Source organism: Mustela erminea, chromosome 3 (genome assembly GCF_009829155.1).
Source record: "Mustela erminea isolate mMusErm1 chromosome 3, mMusErm1.Pri, whole genome shotgun sequence".
Lineage (NCBI taxonomy): Eukaryota > Metazoa > Chordata > Mammalia > Carnivora > Mustelidae > Mustela > Mustela erminea.
Genome location: NC_045616.1, coordinates 135,776,878 through 135,802,110, shown reverse-complemented (window position 1 = coordinate 135,802,110; position 25,233 = coordinate 135,776,878). Strand labels below are relative to the sequence as shown.

Below are 25,233 nucleotides of genomic sequence, written 5' to 3'. Positions count from 1 at the left end.
TCTCCCAGATGCTTAACACCAGAGAATTTCCTCGCTGAAGAATACCGTATATCGAGGCACTTTGGGTCCATGCCTTTACCCGTCCTACGCAGTCAGGGGAGAGCCTGTAAGAGTATAACAGGCAGCTGGGGCAGCGTTCAGCTTGTGGCAGTCCTCTGTATTTATTTACACAGCTGTTCTCCCCCTCGTTCGAGCTGAAGACTCTGGCCCAGAAATCAGAGATGGAAATAAAATTAGGGGGCTTTTTGAAGACTGCTGTGCAGTATCCTGCATCGTAGGCTCTCAGCAGGGACCTGGGGTCCAGGGACTTTCAAAGTCTTCCTTTGTGCTGGGTTAAGGGTACTAGTACAAAGTGAATAGTGCTGGGAGGTTCAGGCTGTGGGAGAGGTTATTAGAAAGTACTGACATCCTGCTGTGAGGCCTGAATGTGTCCCCTTCCTCGGGGCTGTTATCTGGAGCTCTTCGGTAGAAAAGGAATAGAACAGAATGCCTGAACTGTCCTAGAGTTGCCTCCAGCCCTCCCCTGGGAAGACTTTGAGCGATGAACACAAATCAAGAGGAAACTGCAGAATAATTTTTTAAAAGATCTTCAAACAGCCAGTCTTTATTTTTTCAAGTGGGGGTACTAAAAGACCCCAACTTTCTTTCTAATTAAGTTCCATGGACCTCCCAAAAGACAACACAGATGCTCTGATCAACATTAACAAGCTCTTAAGTGGAGTGTGTTTGAACTTGGTAGCACAAAGATAGAGAATGATTTTTAAAACTAAAAAGAAGGAAAGAAAGACATGGAAAGAAAATCACACACACACACAAAGACCATAAAAGCCTGTTGTAATCATGACTTGCATTAGTTCTTTAGGAGGTTATGCAATAAAGCTGAATTCCTTTTCATCAGCACATTCAAAAATAAATTCACTCTTCTCTTCTGATTCCAGTAATAACCTACACTTAACGATTATTCTTTCTCTTCCTGGGGGCACCTGCCATATTAAGATAGCAATACAAAAGTAAGTATTATTTTGTTTCAGAGCATATGTTTGGGAATAAAGCCCTTGACCTGGAATTCCACAGAGTCGTGTGTGCCAGGGTGGAGCGCACGAGCTGGAGGGCTAAGGGGAATCTACCATAGAGGAACGTGTGGATTAGGAGCTCCGTGTCCTTGAAGAGATAGGTTCCTCCAAGAGACGGGTCCATTTTAGCACAGCCAGATCTCATGGGGTAGTAGAACAGGTATAGGGTAAATAATTAGCCCTAGATCATTCTAACTTCAAGTTTAGCAAATCGGAAAAGTTGCTGGGTCTTCCTCCCCCAGTTTTAGGATCTATACCAATAATCCCACAGACACTGTCAAGGTCTGGAAAACAGCCCATGTAAAGGGAACTAGGTGCGCAGGTTGGCATCACTTTGGGGTTACTTAATTAGTGGTAAGAGAGTCAGACAGAGCCAAACTGGGTGCCAAGAAAGGTAGATGATGCTGACCTAGAACAAGTCCCACTGGAGAAAACTGAGCTCGGTGTAAAATGGCAGCAGGAAGCTGTTGAAGTTTGAATTGAGGATTATTTGTCTGTGAGATGATATTAAAGATCATTTCTAAATCATTTCAATGAAGGAAAAAAATAAATCAATGGAGAAATTTATCTTTATCATTTCTCTCATGTTTATGTAGGAGTTAGAGAATATTCCAAAAAAAATAAATAATGTAGGGGATCTGTCAAAGGCAAGAGAGGCTTTGCCTATGTCATCAGCCAAGCTAGAAGATGAAGGTGTCTGTATCACTTCTTAACATCTCTCTCATCTTAAAAAGGGGGATAATAATTTACTCCTACCAGCATCAAATTATTAGAAGGGAAATCTTCAGTTTCCTTTCCTATGGGGGTGGGGGTAACTTTTAAGGCCTCTTTCTAACCCCTTAATGACTCCTTCTTGTCCTCTGACAAATTTGGGAATAATAAAATTGACCTTTTTGATTCATTCCTTCCTTTTTTCCCTTTTTTTTGGAAGTGAGCAGACTATAAAGGGTCATTGGTTCCAAAATCTTGCCTGGATGGCTCCCACCTCAAAAGGTTACCTCTGACGCAAGCTATCTGCCTAGCTCTGAGGTTCAGCTCACAAGCGTATTTGGAAGTATACTTAGCTATCCAACTCAGTCTTGGTCTCTTTATTTCTCATCTGCCTAACTCTTTATCTCTTTTCTCAATTTGTTCAAAACGTGGATAGTGAACAGTAATGCTACATAATAGCTCCTGGGAAATCCCAACAAAATAATTAGATATTAGAATATTTAAGTTAATTTTAAAGTGTGCTTGGAAAGAAGCAAAAATAACTGAGACAATTATGAAAAACAAACATAGTAAAAATGAAAAGGGTTTTATATTATAAAGCTACCATAATTAAAACTGTGGTGTTGGAGATGGAATTGGGAGGGAGACAAACCATAAGTGACTCTTAATCTCACAAAACAAACTGAGAGTTGCTGGGGGGAGGGGAGTTGGGAAAAGGGGGTGGGATTATGGACATTGGGGAGGGTATGTGCTTTGGTGAGTGCTGTGAAGTGTGTAAACCTGGTAATTCACAGACCTGTACCCCTGGGGATAAAAATATATGTTTATAAAAAATAAAAAATTAAAAAAAAATTAAAAAAAAAACTGTGGTGTTGGCATATTGACTATGCAGATAGATCAATGGGTCAGACCAGAAAGGCAAGAAATATGTGTGGAAATTTAGTAGTTATAAAGATGACATTTTAAATCAATGAAGAAAAAGATCATTTAATAAGTTATGTTGGGATAGCCATATGGAAAAAAAATTAAGCTGGATCCTTTATGGAAGATAATATTAGGTAGATTAAATATTTAAATTCAAAGAATGAAATAATAAAAATACAAGAAGAAATCATTACAGTCTTCTATAATCCTGCAGTGGGGAAAAATTTTCTAAGTACCATAAAAACTTCCTGTAAGCCACAAAAAGAAAGACTGATGATTACAATTTTATAAAAACCAGAATTTATGTATAACAAAATCCATAATAACCATAATCAAGAGATAAGTGACAAACTAGTCAAAATATTAGAAATTTAAGTCACAGAAGAAAAGCCAAAATTTCCTAACACATGCCTTTTGTAAATCAACAAGAAAAGACTAACAAATCTAATGATTATTAAATATATGAAAAAATGCCCAGTATCATTAATTAAAAGAAAAATATAATAATTCTACAATAACTTATCATTGTTTTACCCATTAACTTGGCAAAATTAAAAATCTGCATAGAACAATGCATGGAGAACAAGCACTATCAATACAATATTGGTAGGAGGTAAGAACTACCTCTTACCAAGAATAATTTGATCATATAAGTTACAAATGTATATACACTTTTACCAAGAAATTCCTCTTCTAGAATTGTATTCTTTCAATATATTGCATATGTGTAAAATGACATATGCAAGGTATTCACTGCAACACTGTTTATGGGAGCAAAAGATCGAAAACCATCTAATTATCCACTAATGGGGAACTGGTTATATAAATTATGATAGATCTCATTATAATATAACCTCTGTGAGGGCAAGAATTTGTTTTGTTTATTAATATATCAGAGTTTAGAAAAGTGCTTCACATATGTTTTCAATAAATATTTGTTGAGTATATACATACAATAGAATTCTAAGAAGTAAAGGAGAATGAAGAATTTTTTAAATGCAGGTATGGAATGATGCCCAAAATATATAGTAAGAGAAAAATAGGAAGGGGGGAAGCAATGTGTATTATATACTATTTTGTGTGTGTATAGTACATGCATTTGTTTATATGTGCACAAATATTTCTATTTTGGCATAGTCAATCTTTTCCTCATTTACCATGGTTTCAGCAACTTTACTGAGATATAACTGCTATATAATAATAAATATGTGGGGCTGTTGTGGTGGCTCAGTCATCAGAAAATGTCAGTCTTGATCTCAGGGGGTGAGTTCAAGCCCCATGTTGGGAGTAGGGTGGGGGTAGGGGTAGGATTTACTCAAAAAATAAATTAAATTTAAAAAATAAGTATGTGTACAAATAAACATCTCTATAAGGATACAAAGGAAACTAATTACATTGAATGCCTCTAGAGAGGGAAATGAACAATCAAGACTGGGTATGAGTAATGAAACTTTTTAAAATAAAAAGTTTTATGTCTTTACATTTTCAACCATATGAATGTGTTGACTATTCAAAAGATTAAGTAAAATTGAAGATATGAAGACATAAGAGGTAGTTCACTATCTTGGTTGTGGTAATGGTTTCATGGGTGAATACATATGTCAAAATGTATCCAACTGTACATTTTTAATATTTAGAGTTTATTTTGTATCAATTGCTAACTCAGAAAACCTTCTAAAAATGGTACATGAAGAAAAGATTGACTCTTCAGTAAATTGTTTTGGAATATTTGGCTACCATTTTAAGAAAACAGATTAAAAAGTTAGGTCCTTATATCTATTGACCTTAAAGGTAAAATAGCCAGTTATTTTACCAGCAAAATGGATTTATTTGGGAAGAGCAGAGGAATTACAATCCAAGACCTATAAGCAATGGCAAACCACAGGCAAGTCCAGAAGAAAGTTACTTTACAGAGAAAAGGCAAAGACAGGGAGGGGATGTGTTGAATGGAAGCCCATTAGAAGAAAGCCAAATCTAAGGTGGTGACAGTTTCTCATTGGCCGAACTGTGGTATTTTCTTTTTCTTTTTCTTTTTTTTTTGAACTTTAATTTATTTTTTATTTATTTTCAGCATAACAGTATTCATTATTTTTTCACCACACCCAGTCCTCCATGCAATCTGTGCCCTCTATAATACCCACCACCTGGTACCCCAACCTCCTACCCCACGCCCCTTCAAAACCCTCAAATTGTTTTTCAGAGTCCATAGTCTCTCATGGTTCACCTCCCCTTCCAATTTCCCCCAACTCCCTTCTCCTCTCTAACTCCCCTTGTCCTCCATGTTATTTGTTATGCTCCACAAATAAGTGAAACCATATGATAATTGACTCTCTCTGCTTGACTTATTTCACTCAGCATAATCTCTTCCAGTCCCGTCCATGTTGCTACAAAAGTTGGGTATTCATCCTTTCTGATGGAGGCATAATACTCCATAGTGTATATGGACCACATCTTCCTTATCCATTCGTCTGTTGAAGGACATCTTGGTTCTTTCCACAGTTTGGCGACCGTGGCCATTGCTGCTATAAACATTGGGGTACAGATGGCCCTTCTTTTCACTACATATGTATCTTTGGGGTAAATACCCAGTAGTGCAATGGCAGGGTCATAGGGAAGTTCTATTTTTTTTTTTTTAAGATTTTATTGATTTGACAGAAAGAGATCACAAGTAGGCAGAGAGGCAGGTAGAGAGGCAGGCAGAGAGAGAGAGGAGGAAACAGGCTCTCCACAGAGCAGAGAGCCCGATGTGGGGCCCGATCCCAGGACCCTGGGATCATGACTGGAGCCGAAGGCAGAGGCTTTAACCCACTGAGCCACCCAGGTGCCCCGGAAGTTCTGTTTTTAATTTCTTGAGGAATCTCCACACTGTTCTCCAAAGAGGCTGCACCTACTTGCATTCCCACTGTGATCACCAAGACAGCATGGTACTGGCATAAAAACAGACACATAGACCAGTGGAACAGAGTAGAGAGCCCAGATATGGACCTTCAACTCAATGAGCAAATAATCTTCGACAAAACGGGAAAAAATATACAGTGGGAAAAAGACAGTCTCTTCAAAAAATGTTGTTGGGAAAACTGGACAGCTATATGTAGAAGAATGAAACTCAACCATTCTCTTACACCGTACACAAAGATAAACTCAAAATGGATAAAAGACCTCAATGTGAGACAGGAATCCATCAGAATCCTAGAGGAGAACATAGGCAGTAATCTCTTCGATATCAGCCACAGCAACTTCTTTCAAGATATGTCTCCAAAGGCAAAGGAAACAAAAGCCAAAATAAACTTTTGGGACTTCATCAAAATCAAAAGCTTCTGCACAGCAAAGGAAACAGTCTAGAAAACAAAGAGGCAACCCATGAAATGGGAGAAGATATTTGCAAATGACAGTACAGACAAAAGGTTGATATCCAGGATCTATAATGAACTCCTCAAACTCAACACACACAAAACAGACAATCATATCAAAAAATGGGCAGAAGATATGAACAGAGACTTCTCCAATGAAGACATACAAATGGCTATCAGACACATGAAAAAATGTTCATCATCACTAGCCCTCAGGGAGATTCAAATTAAAACCACATTGAGATATCACCTTACACCAGTTAGAATGGCCAAAATTAGCAAGACAGGAAACAACATGTGTTGGAGGGGATGTGGAGAAAGGGGAACCCTCTTCCACTATTGGTGGGAATGCAAGTTGGTGCAGCCTCTTTGGAGAACAGTGTGGAGATTCGTGGTATTTTCTTATTGGCTGAGCTTGTTGCTGGGGATTTTTTTTTTTTTTTTTTGACTCCTGCTGGAGTAGGAAGGAAAGTAGGCCTCTTCTTGTTGGGGTCTGCAACTGACAGCAAGTAGTAGAGTATGAGAGCTCCCTTTCTGGGCCTCCCAACTTTATATGAGGTTTCCTTTATTCCATTTCACACATCATACCAGACATAAAAACAAATTCCAATTGATTGAAGTGCTAGATTAAAAAAGCAAAACAAATACCATATAAAAATGTTAGAAAACATTGGAGAGTGAAGTACAGTACTTTTATAAAACTTTGGAGTGGGGGCGGTCTCCCCAAGAAATACTCAGAAACTGGAAGCCATGACAAAAAAAAGTAACAATAGCAGACTGTACTATCTAAAATTTAAAACCTCAGAGGAGACAAGATGTTGTGAACAAAAATAATGTCATTGACAAAATCCCCAAGGCATCCAGTAGAAGATGATTACTCTTTCTCTTAAGTCATGTGGTGCTAAGAAGTGAGAGGTGTATGGAAAGAATGCTAAGACACAGATTCAGAGACATCAGAGGTCCTCCACCTTTCTGTGCCATTGTCCCCTTTGGAGTCTAATAATGTCCCTCCTCAAAATAAAGTAAAGAGTATAAGTACCTAAATAAAATGCAAAAGATTACAAAGGGAACCAATTACATTGAAATACAATTATATGTATTTGTGCTTCTTTACCAACAATAAAAAAGACATAGTGTCAGGTTAATAACTATACAATTTTGAAATCGTGAGAAGCATAGATAACATTTTAAGATATCTGAAATCATTGTAGGGCAATGTGATATTATCTGTGATTACTATTGGTATCAAATAGGGTACAGGGTACAATTGGATTTTTTGGCCCACATTCATAATTGAAGAAACTGCTGAATTTCAATTCAAAGTTAATGAAAATAAAGATGTAATTTTTTTTTCCCATCCAAGCTCTCAGATCCCTTGTTTCTATCCCCAGAAGACCCTTTAGAAGCCTCTTCAAACCATAGGTTCAGAATTCCAGCGAAAGACCTTGACATAACTGCAAAAGATAAAGAAATGCAAAGCCTTGGTCAAGTGGTCTAGCTCCCCTGTGGTCACTGAAAGACTCCAGCTTGACTTGAATATTAGATAAAGAAACTCAGTCCCTGGGAATTGAGTTATATGATCACCCTACGCTCTACCTTATAAATTCATGAGGGAGAGACTCTAAAGAGTACCTTGGAATGGCAGTCAAGGGTTGAGAAGCCACACTGTGATGTCTGCCGTTTCAATATCATACCTGGCCAAAATTTCTGGTCAACGTGCAACGGTGATTAGCTGGAAATGTATAGCGGCAAACATAATTCCAAAATATTCCTTTGGGAAAGCAACCTTGAAATTATTTGGAGGACAAATTATTTGGATTCTATACTTGTGTTAAGTTGGTTTGTTGTTGTTGTTGTTGTTGTTGTTGTTGTTGTTGTTGTTGTTTTGGGGGAAGGGTCAGGGGGGAGAAGAGGACAGAATCTCAAGCAGACTCTATGCCCAGCACAGAGGCTGGACACAGGGCCCTATCTCGTCACCCTGAGATCATGACCTGGGCTGAAATCAAGAGTCACACACTTACAGACCGAGCCATTTAAGTGCCCTGATACACCCGTGTTAAGTTGTTGGGTTTTGGGTTTTTTTTTTTTTTTTTAAGGTTTTATCTATTTGTCAGAGAGAGAGCACAACCCAGGGGGGAGCGGCAGGCAGAGCAGGCAGAGAGAGAAGCAGGCTCCCTGCTGAGCAGGGAGCCCCATTCAGGACTCAATTCCAGGATGCTGGGATCATGACTTGAGCCAAAGGCTGATGCTAATGACTGAGCCACCTAGGCATCCCTACCTGTGTTAAGTTTTAAAAGAATTTGTGACTATGTGATACTGTAAGTATATGTAATGTTTAGTATATTTAATATATATGTAATATTTAGTATATTTGACAACACTTCTGTTTTTTCCTCTCTTACCTTGCTGTCTCTCTTCCAATTCCTCCATTTATTTTCTATCTCTAGACATTGGAGAGCCCTCAGGGCCAGTCCTTGATTATTTTTTCTCTAGTTAGTCATACCCTTGGAGCTGGCATCCATTCCTTTACTGTTGAAATGTACAATAGCTTTATACCATAGCTAGATGTTGATAATACCAAATTTAATCTCAAACCAGATCTTTCCCCTGAATTCCTTCTTTTATATCTAACAGCCTATTCAACATCTCCATTTGATTATCTCAAGTTTTGATTACTTGCCCTGACCACACCCCACACAAATCTATTTCCGAACTTCCCCAAATCAGTAATTTACAACTACAGTCTTCCAGCTTCTCAGGACAAAAACCTCGGTGTCATCCTTTTTGAAGCAATAAATGCTTATAAAATTTTGGCTAACAATATGAGGCAGAATAATAGAGATTCCATTAGATATAATTCTAGCCTTTGCAATAGTGTTCGGTGTACTAGCACATAAAATGCTAAACAAAATAACCTCAACTATTCAATTTCTAGTTATTCCATTCCATTTCAGTTATGAAACTTCTCTGTCTTCATGTGCTCTCACGCATTCCCTTGGCATGTTTATACAGAGCTGAAGCTCTTAATTACATGTGTGTGACAAGTTCGAAATAAGGAGTTCCAACTATCTCTCTCTCTTAGATGCCACTGCCACCTGGACAGCTCCATTTGGAGATCTGAGAGGATCCAAAACAGGACTCTTCAGTCACTTACACCTGCCCTGAATCTTGGGCTCTCCACCCCATTTTAGTTAAACTCTAATTACCTGCTTCCTCAAGCCTAAAACCTTAGTTCCATCCTTCACTACTCTCTTTCTTTCATACCCTTTGTCCAATTTGTCATTAAATCCTGACAGTTCTTCTGTCAAAAATGCATCTTACCACCTCTCTGGTCAGTGACCTTAATCTAAGCCACAATCATCTCTCATTGGGCTATTCCAATAGCTTTCTAACTAGTCTCCACACTGCTAACCACTCTTCATGCAGCAGCCAGATTCAGCCTTTTTAAAGGCCATTAGACTCCTCTTCATGGAGCTACCCCATACAATGGCTTCCTGTCCCACTTGGCGTGAGGTTCAAAGCCCTTTCCATAAGCAATGAGCATTTATTTGCACACGGTCTGTCTCCTCCCAACCAGAACGTAAGCTCATGAGGTCAAAACTCCTCTCCTCTTTTTTACAACTTTATAGTGCTGGGCACCAAGTAGGGACTCAATTAATGTCTGTTGCATGGAGAGTGAACACGCTTCTGAATGGGAGTGAAGGATGAGAGCGTGAGGCAGTATAGAGAAGCAACCCTAAGAACTCTGTATATTTTACTCTTTTGTGAAGAGAAGCTATTTTGAAGACCCAAGTCTTTAAACATTTCAAAGAGAAAAAAAATTATTTAAATGTGTCAAAAAGATCAAGCTAAATAGAAGACTGAAGGGGCACTAGAATGTCGGAGTCACGCCCCCAAGATGGCGCCGGTCACGACCCCAAGATGGCGCCGGAGCAGTACAGACAGCCTAAAAAACATCCGCCCTGGCCACACGTGACCTCGTGCTCATCACATGAACACCGCTTGCCACCACTGCCTACAAGCCCCAGATACCTCCTGTTCACGTAAACACCTCTGTGATTGGCTGTATACCTCCTGTTCACGTGAACACCTCTGTGATTGGCTGTTATGCCCTATATAAGGCAAGGGAACTTCCCCGCAGGGGAAGGAGAAAGACGGGGAGAGAGAAAGATCGACCAGGGAATAAACAAGAGCTTGTGCATCAACCCCTGTGTGTGTGTTGCTTCATCTCTGCGGGCAGGGAGAGCGCAACACTAGAATAAGAGGAAAATCTGTAGGGCCCATGCTGGTGGAGCTGAGGAATCTGAAAATGTTAAGTCAACCTCAAGAGAAAGATCACAAAGGAGCCTTCCTCTGGTCCACACTGCCTTTATAATGAGAAACAAAATCTCAGCTTTGGCGTAGCCTGTCTCTATCCTCTTGAAAATTATCTGTGCCCTTGTCCACTCTCTCATTTGTTCTTTTCCTCTTTCTCACCCTAATCACACAAATCACATCATGCAGTCAATGTGCATTTTTAAATCTCTAGACAGCTCGCAGCAGCTCAAGACAAGCCTATAGGAAGGACCTTCTTCCATAAAGCCCAATATCTCAAAGATTGCGTTCTCATCAGGAAGACCCAATAAAACAGTTCTAAAAGGCAGGCAAGGAAGCAATGAATTCTCTATGATAAGAAGTTGGGAAAACCAGATGCTCCTGGTGGGTAAAAAGGAATGCCAGAAGGGTAGCGCCAGGATTGACAATAAATGCCTCATGGAGTAGGGCTAGTCCCAGGAGTGGGATTTGCTAGTGCTGGGCTAGGGTGAGGAACCTGAAGTAAAAAGTGCAAACAGTTGTTATCCCGGGGTAAATTTACCCCTCAACATGCCTCCTTCCCCTAATCCCATCCCCACATATTTTAATCATGAGGCTGGAATTAGATTAGGACCACATTTTAGTCACTAAACTACTCCAGAACAACAGGCTTCACCTGGTGGCTCCAATGTTCTAGAATAATTTGAACACAGAACCAACAGTAAAAATTCTGAGTCCTGTTGGATTTAATGGAGGCAAGATGCAAGTATACGCAGCCCTAGAGGAAGGGGAAAAGCCAGCCACCCTGTCAAGGGCATGAGGAGTGAATGCTCTCTTAAATATTACATTTGAAAAACATAGCAGACATCTAAAAAGGGACTCCAAAGGATTACCTGATAAAATTATTCGTTCTCTTCTACATCTGGTGAAAGCTGCTTTTTTCTAATCTTTTCTGTCTGCCACGTAAATGGTAGCAATGGTTATTCCCAGGTGAATCCACTGCCACCAAGACACATCTTCCTCTAATGGAATAGAAAACCAAGATTTTGACCAGATGCGGACTGTGGGGAGAGTGGGGGATTAGAAGGCATTCTGTTTCTGCTGATGGAGATCCTGGAATACAGAAGAATGTTGGCCACCAGGGGGTCACTCACATGGTGTCTTCGTTACATATGGTTATATTCTTTTTCTTTTTTTTTAAGATTTTATTTATTTATTTGACAGACAGAGATTACAAGTAGGCAGAAAAGCAGGCAGAGAGAGAGGAAGGGAAGCAGGCCCCCTGCTGAGCTGAGAGCCCGATGCGGGATTCGATCCCAGGATCCTGAGATCATGACCCGAGCCGAAGGCAGCGGCTTAACCCACTGAGCCACCCTTTGGCCCATGAAGATTGGGTAGTTTTTGGAAGGTCTTAGGGACCGATTTTATTGGTCGTATTGGTATTGCTTGTTATGCCAGATTCTAGAAAAAAAAGACTTAGCATTCTATAAAGTGTATTAGTACAGAACTATCTTTGATTTTGCAAAAGTCACACCTAAGACTCCTTTTCAACCCAAGAAATGCTCCGACTGCATCCGTAAAGGACACCCAGTATGCAAGTTGTCTCTACTTTCAACCCACCTTTCCGCTTCTCCAAAACATGGTAATCCCTATCTTTTGGTCTTTTCTTTGTCCTTTAACCATGTATTAAGAGCCCATCTGGAGTCGTTGTTGGTCCCCTCACACCACCGTGCGTCTTTGTTCCTGCCCATTCCTCCACCTGGAATGACTCTCCCGAACTATTCCTACCTGTGGGAGAAACTTCCTCGTCTTCACAGTTTCTTCTGAAATGCTGTCTCTTCCATGAAACTCTTTTTCCCCACAACTGGAATTAATCCCCCTTCTGTCTAAAGAATTTCATTTTAAATCTCTCATCAGGTTTTATTTTGTCATGTATTTCATCCCGCATTTGTTTTCCCCTACTGTATTGTAATATCCTTGAGGACTGCAACCATTTTGGCCCTCTCTGTGTGTTCCACCTTCCCTCCAGTGCCTTTAAACCTGGTGGGAATTTGTAGAATTCTGAGGGCATTATTTTCATTGAGAATGTTAGTTCCTGCAAAAAGGAGCTGTGTGGCCTTCAAGTGCCTGAGCTTTGAACGTGAGTGGGTTGGGGTGGAATCCCAGTCCAACCACTTAACTAGCTTGTGACCTTGGTTGGTTGCTAATTCTCTCTGAACCTCAATTTCTTCATTGGTAAAGTGGGAATAATAAAACTTAGCAACACTAGGGTTGTTGTGACAAATAAATAAAGCAAATGTAAAGCATCTGGCACAGTGCATGGCACATAGAAAAGACTCAACTAATGGTAGCTATTTTTATTAGTAGTAGTATTACCACTAGCAGAGACCAAATATTTTCACCTTACACTAATCTATTTAAATAAACTGGGAGATAATGGGCTAGCGAAGAGATTCTGCCAGCTCTGCCAATTCCAAGGACTCCTCTACAAAGAACAAGAACTCCTCTATAAAGAATAACCATTTTAGGGGCGCCTGCGTGGCTCAGTGGGTTAAAGCCTCTCTCTGCCTTCGGCTCAGTTTATGATCCTGAGGTCCTAGGATTGAGCCCCACATCAGGCTCTCTGCCCGGCAGGGAGCCTGCTTCCTTCTCTCTCTCTCTACCTGTCTCTCTGCCTACTTGTGATCTATGTCTGTCAAATAAATAAATAAAATCTTAAAAAAAAAAAAAAGAATAACCATTTTACAACAATGCTGCCTAATAGACATAGAATGTGAGTCACATATGTAATTTAAAATTTCGTGTTAGTCACATTAAAAGGAAAAAAAACAGATAAATTGATTTTAATGTTTAATATAATTTATTTAGCTGAATACCTAAAATATTATCATTACAGTGTATAGTCAATATAATTATTAATGAGATACTTTATTATTTTTTGGATCAAGTTTTCAAAACTCAGTGCATCATTTATCCTCATAGCACATCTCAATTTGCTCCAGCTGCATTCAAGTCCTCAACAGCTATATGTCGCTGGTGGATACCATATTGGAAAACACAGACTTACAATATTAGATTTTAAAACAGTGGCCTCATGAATGAATCAAATCACACAAAGCTTTCACTGAATGTAATTGGGATTATAGGACAACATGTTTCTCTGAAAATAATTAGAACCCAGTGAACACTGGGTTCTGGTCTTGGCTCTGATATTCATTTGGTTGATATGGGGCAAACCATTGGTTTTGCTGTGCTTCATTTCTCACATCTGTCTCAGGGCTTAGCTAGGTCACAAGGCCATAAAAAATATGACCAGTCCCTCAGTCCAGTCTGTCTCATCACCACCCAACTCCCTAGACCTAAGCCTGAGACCTGAAACACGTATGCCCACACATCTTACCCATCATGGAATTTACTAGAATGAGTCAGCCTCTGTAAGATTTATTAATTGAGGCATCACTAAAACTTGGGTTCTTAGAGTTTACTTTATGCATTTTGTCTTTTTCTCAGAGGTTATGCCAGCTTATGAGAGTGTTATTCTTAGAATTTGAGTACTTTGAGTTACCTGATTCGGTTGTTTTCCTATCTGACCTTGGGGAACCCACTCAGGGTCCAGATACTGGCAGTGGAGACAATGAAAGGGAAAGGCAAAGGGGAAGCCAGAGGAAGGACAAACCTAGTGGCTTATCCTTGATGTGCCCCACGGCTGTTGGTTTCGTCACTGAGATTTTATTCAAATAAAAGGGTTAAAAAAATTGAAACCCAGCCCTTATCTGACCTTTCATTTGGAGGGGAGGGCCACAATATTTGCCAAGATTCACACACTCCCACCCCAGTTTTAGTGTATTTTTCTCCAATGCCATATTATCTCCCTTCATTTCACCTATTGATATTAAGGGTTTTTTGTTTTGGTTTGGTTTTTTGTTTTTCGGGTTTTTTTTTTTAAGAATTGACCGGACTTAATGCAGTTCTAATAGAAACACCTTTCCACAACTGAGACCTGATGACAAGAACAAACTGGTCACCCTCAGTTCATTTCACTTCAGCATGTGTGATCTTGTGTGGGGAAGCAGCTGGGGGAAGAAGGAGACCTGCCTTTGCCTCTTCTGCGACCCACAGGTGGACCCCTCACCAGGCGACAGCAGTTCCCCTGCCCGGCCGTGGAACACAGGATCCATGAGCATTCTGGTGGCTTTCTTCCCTGGTCTTTGTACTCAGAATCAATTCATTGACACGACATTAGCAGAAGATAGACGTTGACCCAGGCACACAGCACTAATCTTGAATGTATGTTTTAAAGCATAAAACAACTTACTCTGACCTTACCCCAGATTGCTATAACAGCATCCAATGACCAAAAATGATTTCAGCAGCAAAGGTTGATTTGTGTTCAAGGCCCAGACAGTTTCCACCATTCACCCTGTTTTCTCAACTCAAAGCTGCATTTTCTCTTGCTTAAAAAATTTGCATATTTTCTCAGTGCCTGTTTCTGACTCACAATAAACAATGCCCAGACCTCCTGCCAAAAAAATGTCCAAATGCGAAATAGTTGCTATAATAGTCGTTTTTGTGATGGCAACTTTAAGCTGTGTGCTTTTAAATTATAATTACTTTTTTTTCCCTACAAAAGATGTGTATCTCTCTTGATTGCTGTAATTATGATTCTATACCAGCAAACAGTTATAAAAGATTCATGTCATCGCTGCGCTTCATAAAATCCATGCCCTTCAATGAGTTTCCTTGGGGGACTGTTTATGTGTTTGTGTTTAATTTGTGGCAGAGAAATCTAATGAGAAGCCATTAATCATTGAGAGCATATAAAAATTTGTGTCTTTAACTGAATAGGCAGAAGTGGATAAGCCAAGCCCATTATTGGCATGACACGATCTAGAATCATAGAATGTTAATAGGGGAAGCAACTTGAGAAAAATAATGTAGGCCAACCTCATCCTGCAGATGACATTCAAAACTGGGAAGGGAAAAACATGTGGTTTAGTGACTGAAAACACATGGGAACAAGAGCGGGGGACCCAAGATCTAAACCTGGACCTAGCCCCAAGGAGCGAGGACAGAGGCCAACCTGACTTCATCATTCATCCTTGTTTTCAAGGACGATGGATGGAATCCTTGGATCGATGAGGTGCCTCAGGGCCTACCTGAGGAAGAAAAAGGGAAACACTGAAATAGACCATGACATCCACCTCCCACCCATCTAGTTAGAGCAGCCCCGCTTGGGTCTATTTCATATTGTCAGGACTGAAAAAGAAATTGATTGGCTCCCCCCTCCCATTTTTAAAGTTTGATGTTTATTAATGTCCTTTCTCCAAGTCTTAGGATTATAGAAGGATCAATGTAATCTCTTAAATGTGTGGCCATGTTGTCCATTTCTTCATGCAGCAACTCTTCACTGAAGACCTTCTGTGCTGGTTACTGAGTATGCGGTATACATAGACTCTGCTCTCAAAGAGCCCACAGTCTAGAAAGGGAAAGTTGCAGAACAGAATGGTAATCACTCTAGAGAGGTAAGCCCAGGGAGTCCTGGGAGCAGATCAGAGGTGCAATCAATCCCTGTCAGGGATTGGAGGATGAGAAGGAACGTGAAGAGGACGTGGAGGAGGAGGAGGTTTTTAGATTAACTTTCCAGAAGAAATAACAGGTGGTAGGCCTTCCTTTTAATGTCCTTTACTTTCTTTTCTATCTATCTCTCATACAAGCTACCGGGGACTTCTTTTGGGGAAAAAAAAAAAAATGAGAAACTAAAGTTCTTTTTTTTTCTTTTTAAAAATATTTTATTTATTTTTTTAAAGTAGGCTTCACACCCAACATGGGCTCAAACTCACAACCGCAAGGTCAAGAGTTGCATGTTCTACCAACTAAGCCAGCTGGGCACCCCAAGAGACTGAAGTTCTTGGAATTGTTGTGAACTCTTGTCACTCACTGACTGTAATCCTGGGCATACTGCTTAATCCCTAGGAAACTCCATATCAACATCTGGATATACAGGACTAGTAATAATAGAATGTACCTTAAAGCATTGTCACAAAGATTAAATTAGATAACACACGTAAAAGTCCTTATATATAACTAAGAAGCACTATATAAACGTTTGCTATTATTGCTAGCCCTCAGCCGAAGGCTTTAATTCCAATTAACTTACATGATTTTTCTCAACTAAAACGAGATTCTGGTCCTTCAGAGGTTTGGCAACTGGGAGAAACTGGGAAAAAAGCCATTTCACAATATGTCACCATTAATAGCAACAGCAATTGTGAAATCATCACTAAAAAGTGGATCATCTTTAGTTTTAGTATGAAGAAGATGTATTCCATTTCTTTAAACCACCATTATATCCAATTCTTAGCTAACCTATGATCAAATGGCTGGTATGATTTCTCACGATGAATGAGTCTCTTAGAGGACTCCCCTTTTTCTTCTTCCCCCTTACGTTGGGATTCTCTAGCCTTCTGCCATTGCTCAAACCACTTCCAAAGGTCAAAACACGAGAGTATATAAAAGGAAACTAAAACTAAAGTGGGCAGGCCAGGAGTGTGGGGAGTACACACCTCGTCTAATGTAGGAGGTCTCACTCAATGCCAGTCTATCCCTTGAAGAGCCTCAATATTGTGAGATGGTCTATATTTTTAAAGTGGGTGTGAACTCTCCCAAATTGGTAAATGCTTCTCTTCCCCTCTACTTCCTAACTCAAGTCTTCTTCACTTCAAGGATTTGCATCAACCCCAAATTTAAAATCACTCCTGCACTTAAATCTTGTGCCTCTGTCTTACCTGGGAGTAGAGTTCAAGTTCTTTAATTTGGTGTTTTGGATCCTCTGTCAATGTGAAGCCAGACACAGCTCCATCAGAGTCCTGGTAAACAGGCCCTAACACAGAGTTCCCATAACTCCCTTGGGGTTCTCCCCTTGCCCACTGCATAATAGTTACAGTTGTGTGTTCGTGGGCTCCTTGAGGAAAGGGACTGCATTTGCAGCACAACAATTTCTCAAGGTTTGTTGAATGAATGAGTGAATGAATGATTATGGAAAAGGTTAATTATAATCCATTCCTAGAGCTGGATTTTTCAGGCTTCGTCTAGGTTTAAATTAAGTCCAATCGAGTTAAAAATTCCCACTAACCAGAATTCACCACAGATTTTTTTGTTGTTGTTGTTTTGCTTTTTACCTTCAAGTCTTAGAAAGAAAAAATTCAAGATAAAATGAAAGACCACCTATCACAAGTTCTACTTCTACTCTAACTACAGCTCTAGCATTTCTGCCCAGGTTAAATCAGTTCCCGCTTGTGTCTTCACATTCTATAATTCCCAATTATAGGAGATCCTAAAACGTAAGCTATTTGAATCAAGAATGACAAACTCTCTCGTGAAACATGAAATTAAAAATAAAAGTAGAAAACATTTGGTAAAGGTTAAAAATATTTTCTAATCCATTTTCTTCTTCTCATTCCAGAATGCCCTTATCTTGAGTGCTGAAATTTGATTGTTCTGTACTATGTTAACAGCACTTACTCGTTAATCATGAACCTTCATACTTCAGACCAATGAATGGAAACAGTCCATTTAAAATACGTTAGACTTGGTGGTTGTTACAGTGACATTTTTTTTCCTCAAAAAAATAAAAAAGAATGTACGTATGGCATAGAATGTTCACAGAAGATTCTTGGAAGATTTTTCAAAAGAAGCAGTATTTTGTCCCATGAGATTTTTTTTTTTTTCCACTCTGGAACACCAGAATTAATATGATTCCCTGGCTCGGTGACTCCTACCCAGAGTAGCTTTAAATGAAATCTGGCCTATAGAGACTTGTTCATAATTTCTTGATCTTTCACTTATTTCATATTTCTATGAAGGAAAAAATGTTTTGACACTTAAGGGTCTTATTTATGAAGTAAGGGAAAAGGTAAGTAGAAATGTGTGTTGCGTAAACCTAGGCTGCCCCAAGGGCATTACAGTTAACAGCTTTCCTAAAGAGAAAGTGGTGCTTAAAAGAAGTAATTCCCAATAGTTCCCCCCAGACTAAAACCTTGTAATTCAGATGAACTCTTTGCATCTCATTTAGTCATTAGATTTTTATTACAGCCAACAAAACTTTCAGTGGTGAATTACTTCCCTTCTCAAGGGGACGCCAGACTCCAATAATGCCTGCGCAAACTAAAATAATGAAATGGTTTTTAACCAAGCCTTAGGGATTAGAAAAAAGGAAAAAAGAAAGGGCAGTAGGGCCTTCTCATCTCTACGCAAACCAAAGTGTGTTTTTTCTAGTCCTTTTTCTTGTCTATGAAAAAAAAAACAGAATTTAAAAACGGAAATGCCACTTGGCTTGGAGCTCCATTTAAAATCATTTAAAGATTTCTTTCTTAAGCTTTCTTAAAATACGTGTCACCTCCACAAGAAATATGGACAAATTAGTCTTAAACCCATAGCTCAGATAGGACTTAGGGCAGTAAATAAGTGCTTTTGAATGTATTCATGGTGTTAAGAAACGACATCTGCTCCATGCACCTAGGCCAGAAGCACACCATAAAAACCAATAATTTTGTTTTAACACAGAGGGTTGAAAAGCATTTTTGTTTCATACTGTTACACTATGCCACCCATTTATAAGAGCTATTTAATGTTTCCTACATATGAGGCATAGGACTGGTTCTTGCCCTCAAAGAACTTATAATTCAGTTGAGAAGCCAAAGCTTAAAATGGTTTTAAAAAGACAAGATTAGCAGAAGACAGGGTGTGATTAAGTGTTAAACAATGTGGCCCAGATGCTAAGCGACCTAGGAGATCACAGGAAGCGGAAGATCCCTGAGGGCTGGGACTGTCCAGACTATATATTTTCAATAAACCCTTAAAATTATGCCAAGTTTAAAAGTCGTTATGATTTGTTAAACAAATGATGCTCATTTGTAATTTTAAATCATTTACGCAATTGGCCAGTGCTTCCCAACCAGTTCGGAAGGGCATACACAAAACGGTTGAAGCTGACAGGAGACATTATCATTAGACTCTCCCTGGGTTTGCTAATGAGGGGAAAAACACACCTTCCTGTGGGATGACAGACACAAGAACTAAGCAGATTTTGCATGGAGAATACAAGATTTAACGATGAGGAATACAGAACTCTGGCTGTAATTTTTGGTATGGGTTTTTGTTTCAAACTTTGTGCTTCATGCTAAACAAGTTCTAAGCTTTGGAGCTGAGTCAGGGTTTAAAAAACTTTTTTTTTTTTTTTCATTTTTAAAAATCTATTTCCACTACCTATTTTCCTTTCTAAGAAAAGTGGGCTAAAAGTGCAATGAGAATTTTCTAATTCCTAGAACCAAGGGGGAGGTGTGCTTTGTGGGGAGGAGACACTGAGCATCCTTTAATACTGAAGCATCTATCTGTAAAGCAACTTATCTTTTGAAATCACAAAACTTTCAGTGCGCATTTAGGCTCCTGGTCTTAAAATGCTTTTTACTTTATAGCTCAGCAAAGATCCTGGTCTCTGTGCGTTTCTTACCTTTCTAGACTTTGTAATTCAGGCAACTGGAGCTAAATTAGATTTGTTATAAGAAGAGTTTAAACTGCTAACATAGGGACATGCCTCATCTTGTGTTTTGAGTAACTTTAGGCAAGTTTGCAGAGTTGTAGTAAGCATTTCTCTCTCTCCATGCTTGTCAAGCTCTGGGTCTTCCCAAGAAACGTCATTTATTTCTCCCAATTCTAAAAAGAAGGGCTCTTTATACTAGCTGTACAACCAGGCAAAAGAGCACACACTCCCGTGCTTCCTTCAGGGGAGGAAACCTGCACTAATGTGAGATAATTACATGTGGTCTTAGCAAAGTCTCCTTTGGAACGTTCTAATCAAGACTTCCAGCTTTCTGAGCGTGTGTGAGCTTTATTTTGCCATGCTTCCCGGTTTTGCATTCCTAATGAAAGTGAACTGACAAAGCGTGAAGTGGTCTAAGAAGCAAAACAAAGCCAGCAAGCATGCCTCTGGTGAGCCAAAATTAATCAATATTCCAGAACCCTCGGGTTTGCTCCCCTCCTTCGCGGCGGTGTTTTCATTTCTCCCCACTCCCCCTCTCCCGGGCGCAGACTCCTCCCCTTTTCTTAAGTTGCGCTGATAGTAACTCGCAGCCCCAGAGCGCGTGTCTGCCCTGCTCCCGGCGCTCGCTGCTCCGCCGGACCCGCTGCGGGATCCGCCGGGTCACTGCCGCCCGCGGTCCCTTCCGCGCTACAGAACCAGGAAAGGTAAGTCTGACGTCCCGCGTTCCTGCCGGGCTTCGCTCCTCGCTGCCCTTCCCCGCCAGTGCATTTCGCAGGCGGAGTAGCGAGAGTCAGCAACTAGCCATTTTGGTAGATAAAGTCCACGTTGGTCCTTTAATGTAAGGAGCGCGTGATGTCTGTGCCGTGTCCCCTCCGAATTTGAGTTTGAGTCATTCGGGCCGGATTGGGGGTAGATTGTGGTTCCAGAGCTAGGAAAAAAAAAAAAAAAAAAATCAAGGCTGCGCTGGTCTGCTTCAAAAATGACTGGAAAGGGAACCAGAGATGAGTGAAAAGAGGAAAAAAAAAAAAAAAAATCTGGCCACCCCTCCTTCCCTTCTCCCTAAACTTCTAATGTGCTGTGAAATCTCAAGCAAGCTGCGGGTCGTATGATTAGTGACCCCAACCTGCAATTTTATTAAAATGTCAGAACTGTTCAGGCGAGTCTTTTTTTCCACACTTGGATTTGCCAAAGGCTTCGGAGGAGTCTGCTAGAGCTTCCCAGTGACCTCCCCCACAGCCCCACACGCTGGCTGCTGGCGTTGACTTTGACACACGTCCACAGGCACCACTGATTTTTACTCGGATTGATCACGGGAAAGATTATGGATCACAAATCTTAGGAAACAGGAGGAACCCTTTGATTTCTTCAAAACAACTGATTTCCACCCAGGAGAGATGGACTTAGATATATTTGAATAACCTAGGAGCACTTTAAAGAAACTAGAAACCACATGCTGTAATGTTTGGCATGAAAATTGGATTCATCTCCTCTGTTGTAGAAATCCTAAATTTTGAAATACCCAGAAGTCGCTGATGGTTTCCTCAGGAGACTGCAGATATGATTGCCACAAAGACAGACACTACTCTCTGCTTGTAATAAAAAAGAAAATGAATGACGATTTCAGATCATGCATAGACGGGCTCCGTGATCTTTGCTTATTTCAGGGAAAAACAATTTAAAAATGACCCTGTAAAATTGTCAAATATATTTCTGAAGGCCTGTGCATATATTCTGTTTTTTCCTTAATGAGGAAAAGCGTTACTTTATTATATATAACAGAAAGCTCTGACGGTGAAATACCAATATTTTCATTCATTTTATTGACCTGGTTATGCCTTCACCATGTACAGGACACAAGCCATCAAGTAATTATTGAGTGCTTCCTGTGCATTCAATTCAATTAGACATTTATTGAGGGTGAACATTGTGCAAAAAGCACTTGACTAGTTTGGGGAGAGAAGAGGGGTTGGGGATCACTCAGTCACACTCAGGGATCTGATGAACCCTTTTATAGCCTCCTTGGAATGGGAAGGGCTGATTTTTTTTTTTTAATAGAACACACAATTCTCCTATCTTCTTTTTGTTTGTTTGTTTAATTGCTTGTATATTCTGAACTTACACATATTTCTCACACGTGGTCCAGTGAAATATGCATATCCCAGCCCAGCAACCTGGCATTGTGGCTCTCTCTAGTCTTTGATTCCTCTTAGATGATGCAGTGTACCATCAGCTTGCCCTGTGTGGGGCCGCACTGATTTCTCACCCTGCAGGCTGTAACTCTTGTCTCTTCTCTTCTGGTTCTAGTTGTGTTCTTAACACCAAAGAGGTCTGGCTTTCCGGGCGTGATTCCGAAACACTGAAGTGTAAAGAAGAGACTCTCCTAGAGAAGTAAAATATGACTAAAAGCAATGGTGAAGAGCCCAGGCTGGGAGGCAGAATGGAGAGCTTCCAGCGAGGGGTTCGTAAGCGCACACTCTTGGCCAAAAGGAAAGTGCAGAACATCACAAAGGAGGATGTTAAAAGTTACCTATTTCGGAATGCTTTTGTGCTGCTCACTGTCACTGCAGTCATTGTGGGTAAGTTATTTGATAACAACCAAAAAAAAAAAAAGAAAAGGATCTCGTTTCTCTGGGGCATCTGGCTACCTGAGCATATTATCAGATGGACTGATTGTAGGTATTCAAAATAATAGTCCAGGCTTGCGTCTGAACTGGAAGACTTTTTTTTTCTCCCATTAAATGACAGTCTGTTGGCATGTTTGGAGCAATGTATGGTAAACACATGGGAATCTGAAAGAAGCGTCATTAGGCATTATGCAAATCAATCAATTGTGTGGAGAAGGGAAACAAATGTTTTCCCATCTCGTGTAAGGATGAAAGAGTGATAATTTAATCATTAGGCCTGAGCAGTTAAATAACAAAACAAACAGGCATGCTAGATTTGGCCACAATGTAATCATTCTATGATGTCACTTTCACATTAGTTTAGTTTAGTTTAGTTTCACATTAGTTTCATTCGTTTAAAATTAGTTTCAAACTAATTTATACAATTAGTACACCCAAAATGAGGTACGGGTTCCTAACAGTAATTCTCTTCTAACTGGTGCTGACTTGAAGCTGAGTATTGTGCCTAGAGGTAGAGGCTGAGTCCTTTCCATGTTTGCACTCCCCCATCCAGTGACTGGAAAGAGTAAATTGAGAAAAATCTTGACCCAGGTCGTTTTCATTCGTATCTTGCCATAAATAGCCATCCCTTTTCTGAAACTTTTCAGCCTCTCACAAATGTAGCATTGTTGAGAGCAGTCTGTACTAATAAAACATTGTTCTGTTTGACTTATTGATATCTGAAATTATCACTTATTGCTTATGGTGGCATCGATCCTAAGATAGAGCTGAAGAAACAACTTACTTGGACTCTTTGACTGAACCAATATAGAAATCCCTAGGCTGGTAAATACATAAACCAATGCCATTGTTGTAAAAACTATCTAACATAAATTTCTACTATGTGGCCCAAAAGGGGAAAGGGGGATTGTGTACAGTTTTAATCTCTACCTTGGAGTTTGCCAAGATCTCCATCAAATATAAAGAGGTAATGACAATAAAAACTAAGAAAGTTTCGTAGCATGTAAAAATAAGTAGAACTTTATCCCCAAAATTAGGATTCTTAAATTGGACAAACAGGAAGACAACAGAAGAATAGTTTGTCACAAGACTTTAGATATATTCCATTTCAGCTTCTTTGGCTCCTTTTAGTAATTGTTGGGGATTAATGACCGTTCAACTAATTTTGGAGATGTTCAAAGAGAAAAGGTCCTGATTGACTCAGGGAAGCAATGGCTTGCTTTATTTAGTAGGTTCCCAGGTTTGTTGTGGGTTTTGTTTTGTATTGTTTTATTTTAAGATTTTATATATTTATTTGAGAGAGAGAGAGCACAAGAGGGGAGAGGAGCAGAGGGAGAAGCAGGCTCCCCACTGAGCAGAAAGCGCAGACTCAAGGCCCTATCCCAGGACCCTGGGATCATGACCTAAGCCAAAGGCAGATGTTTAACTGACTGGGCCATCCAGGTGCCCCAGATTCCCAGATTTAAGCACATTCCTAGGGAAAGTATTTCAGCCCCGTGTCATTGTCTTGGAAGTTAAATGGTTAATGGTTGAATGATAAATGTTAAATGGTTGAATGATAGTCATCAAGCCAAACAGTAGCTGCCAAATAATAATAGCAAATGTTTATATATTATTCCAACCACTTTCTAGTTGTTTTGCCTGTATTAGCTTACTTAATCCTCAAACAAGTCTGTGAGTGAGCAGGTGGGTATGATTAGTATGGTCTTTGTTTTATAGATGAGAATAGTGAGCCTGGAGAGATCAAGCAACTTGCCCATAGTCATGCAGATAGTAAATGCTAGAGCTGAAAGTCAGGCTCAGGCTATCCAGGCCAGCCATCCTGCCTTCCTGTTCTGTGAACTAGTTGGTGTTTTGTGAGAGATGCCGGAAGAGAAACGTTGGGAAGTCTTCGTAGAGGCCCATTAGCAAACAATGCTAGATGCATTCCCATACCATTGTCTTTTACTATATGATTTATCCAGTTAAATCCGCAGAAAACTTATAATTCTCCTATACATGATTAAGCCGCATCCCTCTCGTTCATTGAACAAATACTCATTTATCCTGCAATCCTACACCCTTAATAACAGAGCTCAGCGATACTGAAGTATGTTCGGAAAAGATGCAGAAACACTTGTTCAAAACGGCGTTCTAAACACAAGAGTTCGATTTCTAGAACAGGAATGTTTCAGTTAAAGAATAGAGGAAGGGAAAGTAATAAAACCCGCACATGGGAGGCAGATTGGTGGAGAAGCAATTTCCTAAGCGATTACAAAGACAAATCTCTAATAGTAGGAAGATAATGCCAGGATTTAATAGTCCATTTTCTCTACGAGTTCTGGGATCCTTTCCTAGCCCAGTGAGGACCTAACATTTGTGAGAACCGCAGTGAGTTGGCTGGGCCAGGGTAGATAACTTGGCAGGATGTCCTCATGGTTGGCTTTACTAATGGAAACTGAAGAGGTAGAAGTAACAAGAAGGCACAAACAAAGAAGCACATAAAAAGAGCTCATTGACAGTCAGAGAGACCACTGAGTCTACACCAAAGACTTGGAAAGGCAAATAGACAACTTAGTAGCAAACAGACTAAGGAAAGAAGGAAGACTCCTTCGGTTATCTCTTGGTGTGTCTTCCATTGAGGGCCCAGTGGAAACAAAGGCACCATTTAGCTTGTCACTGGGTACCATGTCTACATCAGCCCTAAAAGAATAAAAAGAACATGTCTGGACTTCAACTCT

At 40.0% G+C, this 25,233-nt stretch overlaps 1 protein-coding gene across 1 annotated transcript in view; it reads left to right on the top strand.

Moving 5' to 3' along the window:
* The first annotated feature begins 20,454 nt into the window (after positions 1-20,454).
* The window catches only part of SLC1A3 (solute carrier family 1 member 3), a 76,792-nt gene continuing 72,013 nt past the window's right edge, over positions 20,455-25,233 (top strand). The window contains exons 1-2 of the mRNA XM_032337588.1: positions 20,455-20,593; positions 22,194-22,465. Of these exons, the coding sequence (XP_032193479.1) occupies positions 22,285-22,465 (181 nt within the window). The 5' untranslated portion in view covers positions 20,455-20,593; positions 22,194-22,284. The remainder of the gene's footprint in view (positions 20,594-22,193; positions 22,466-25,233) is intronic.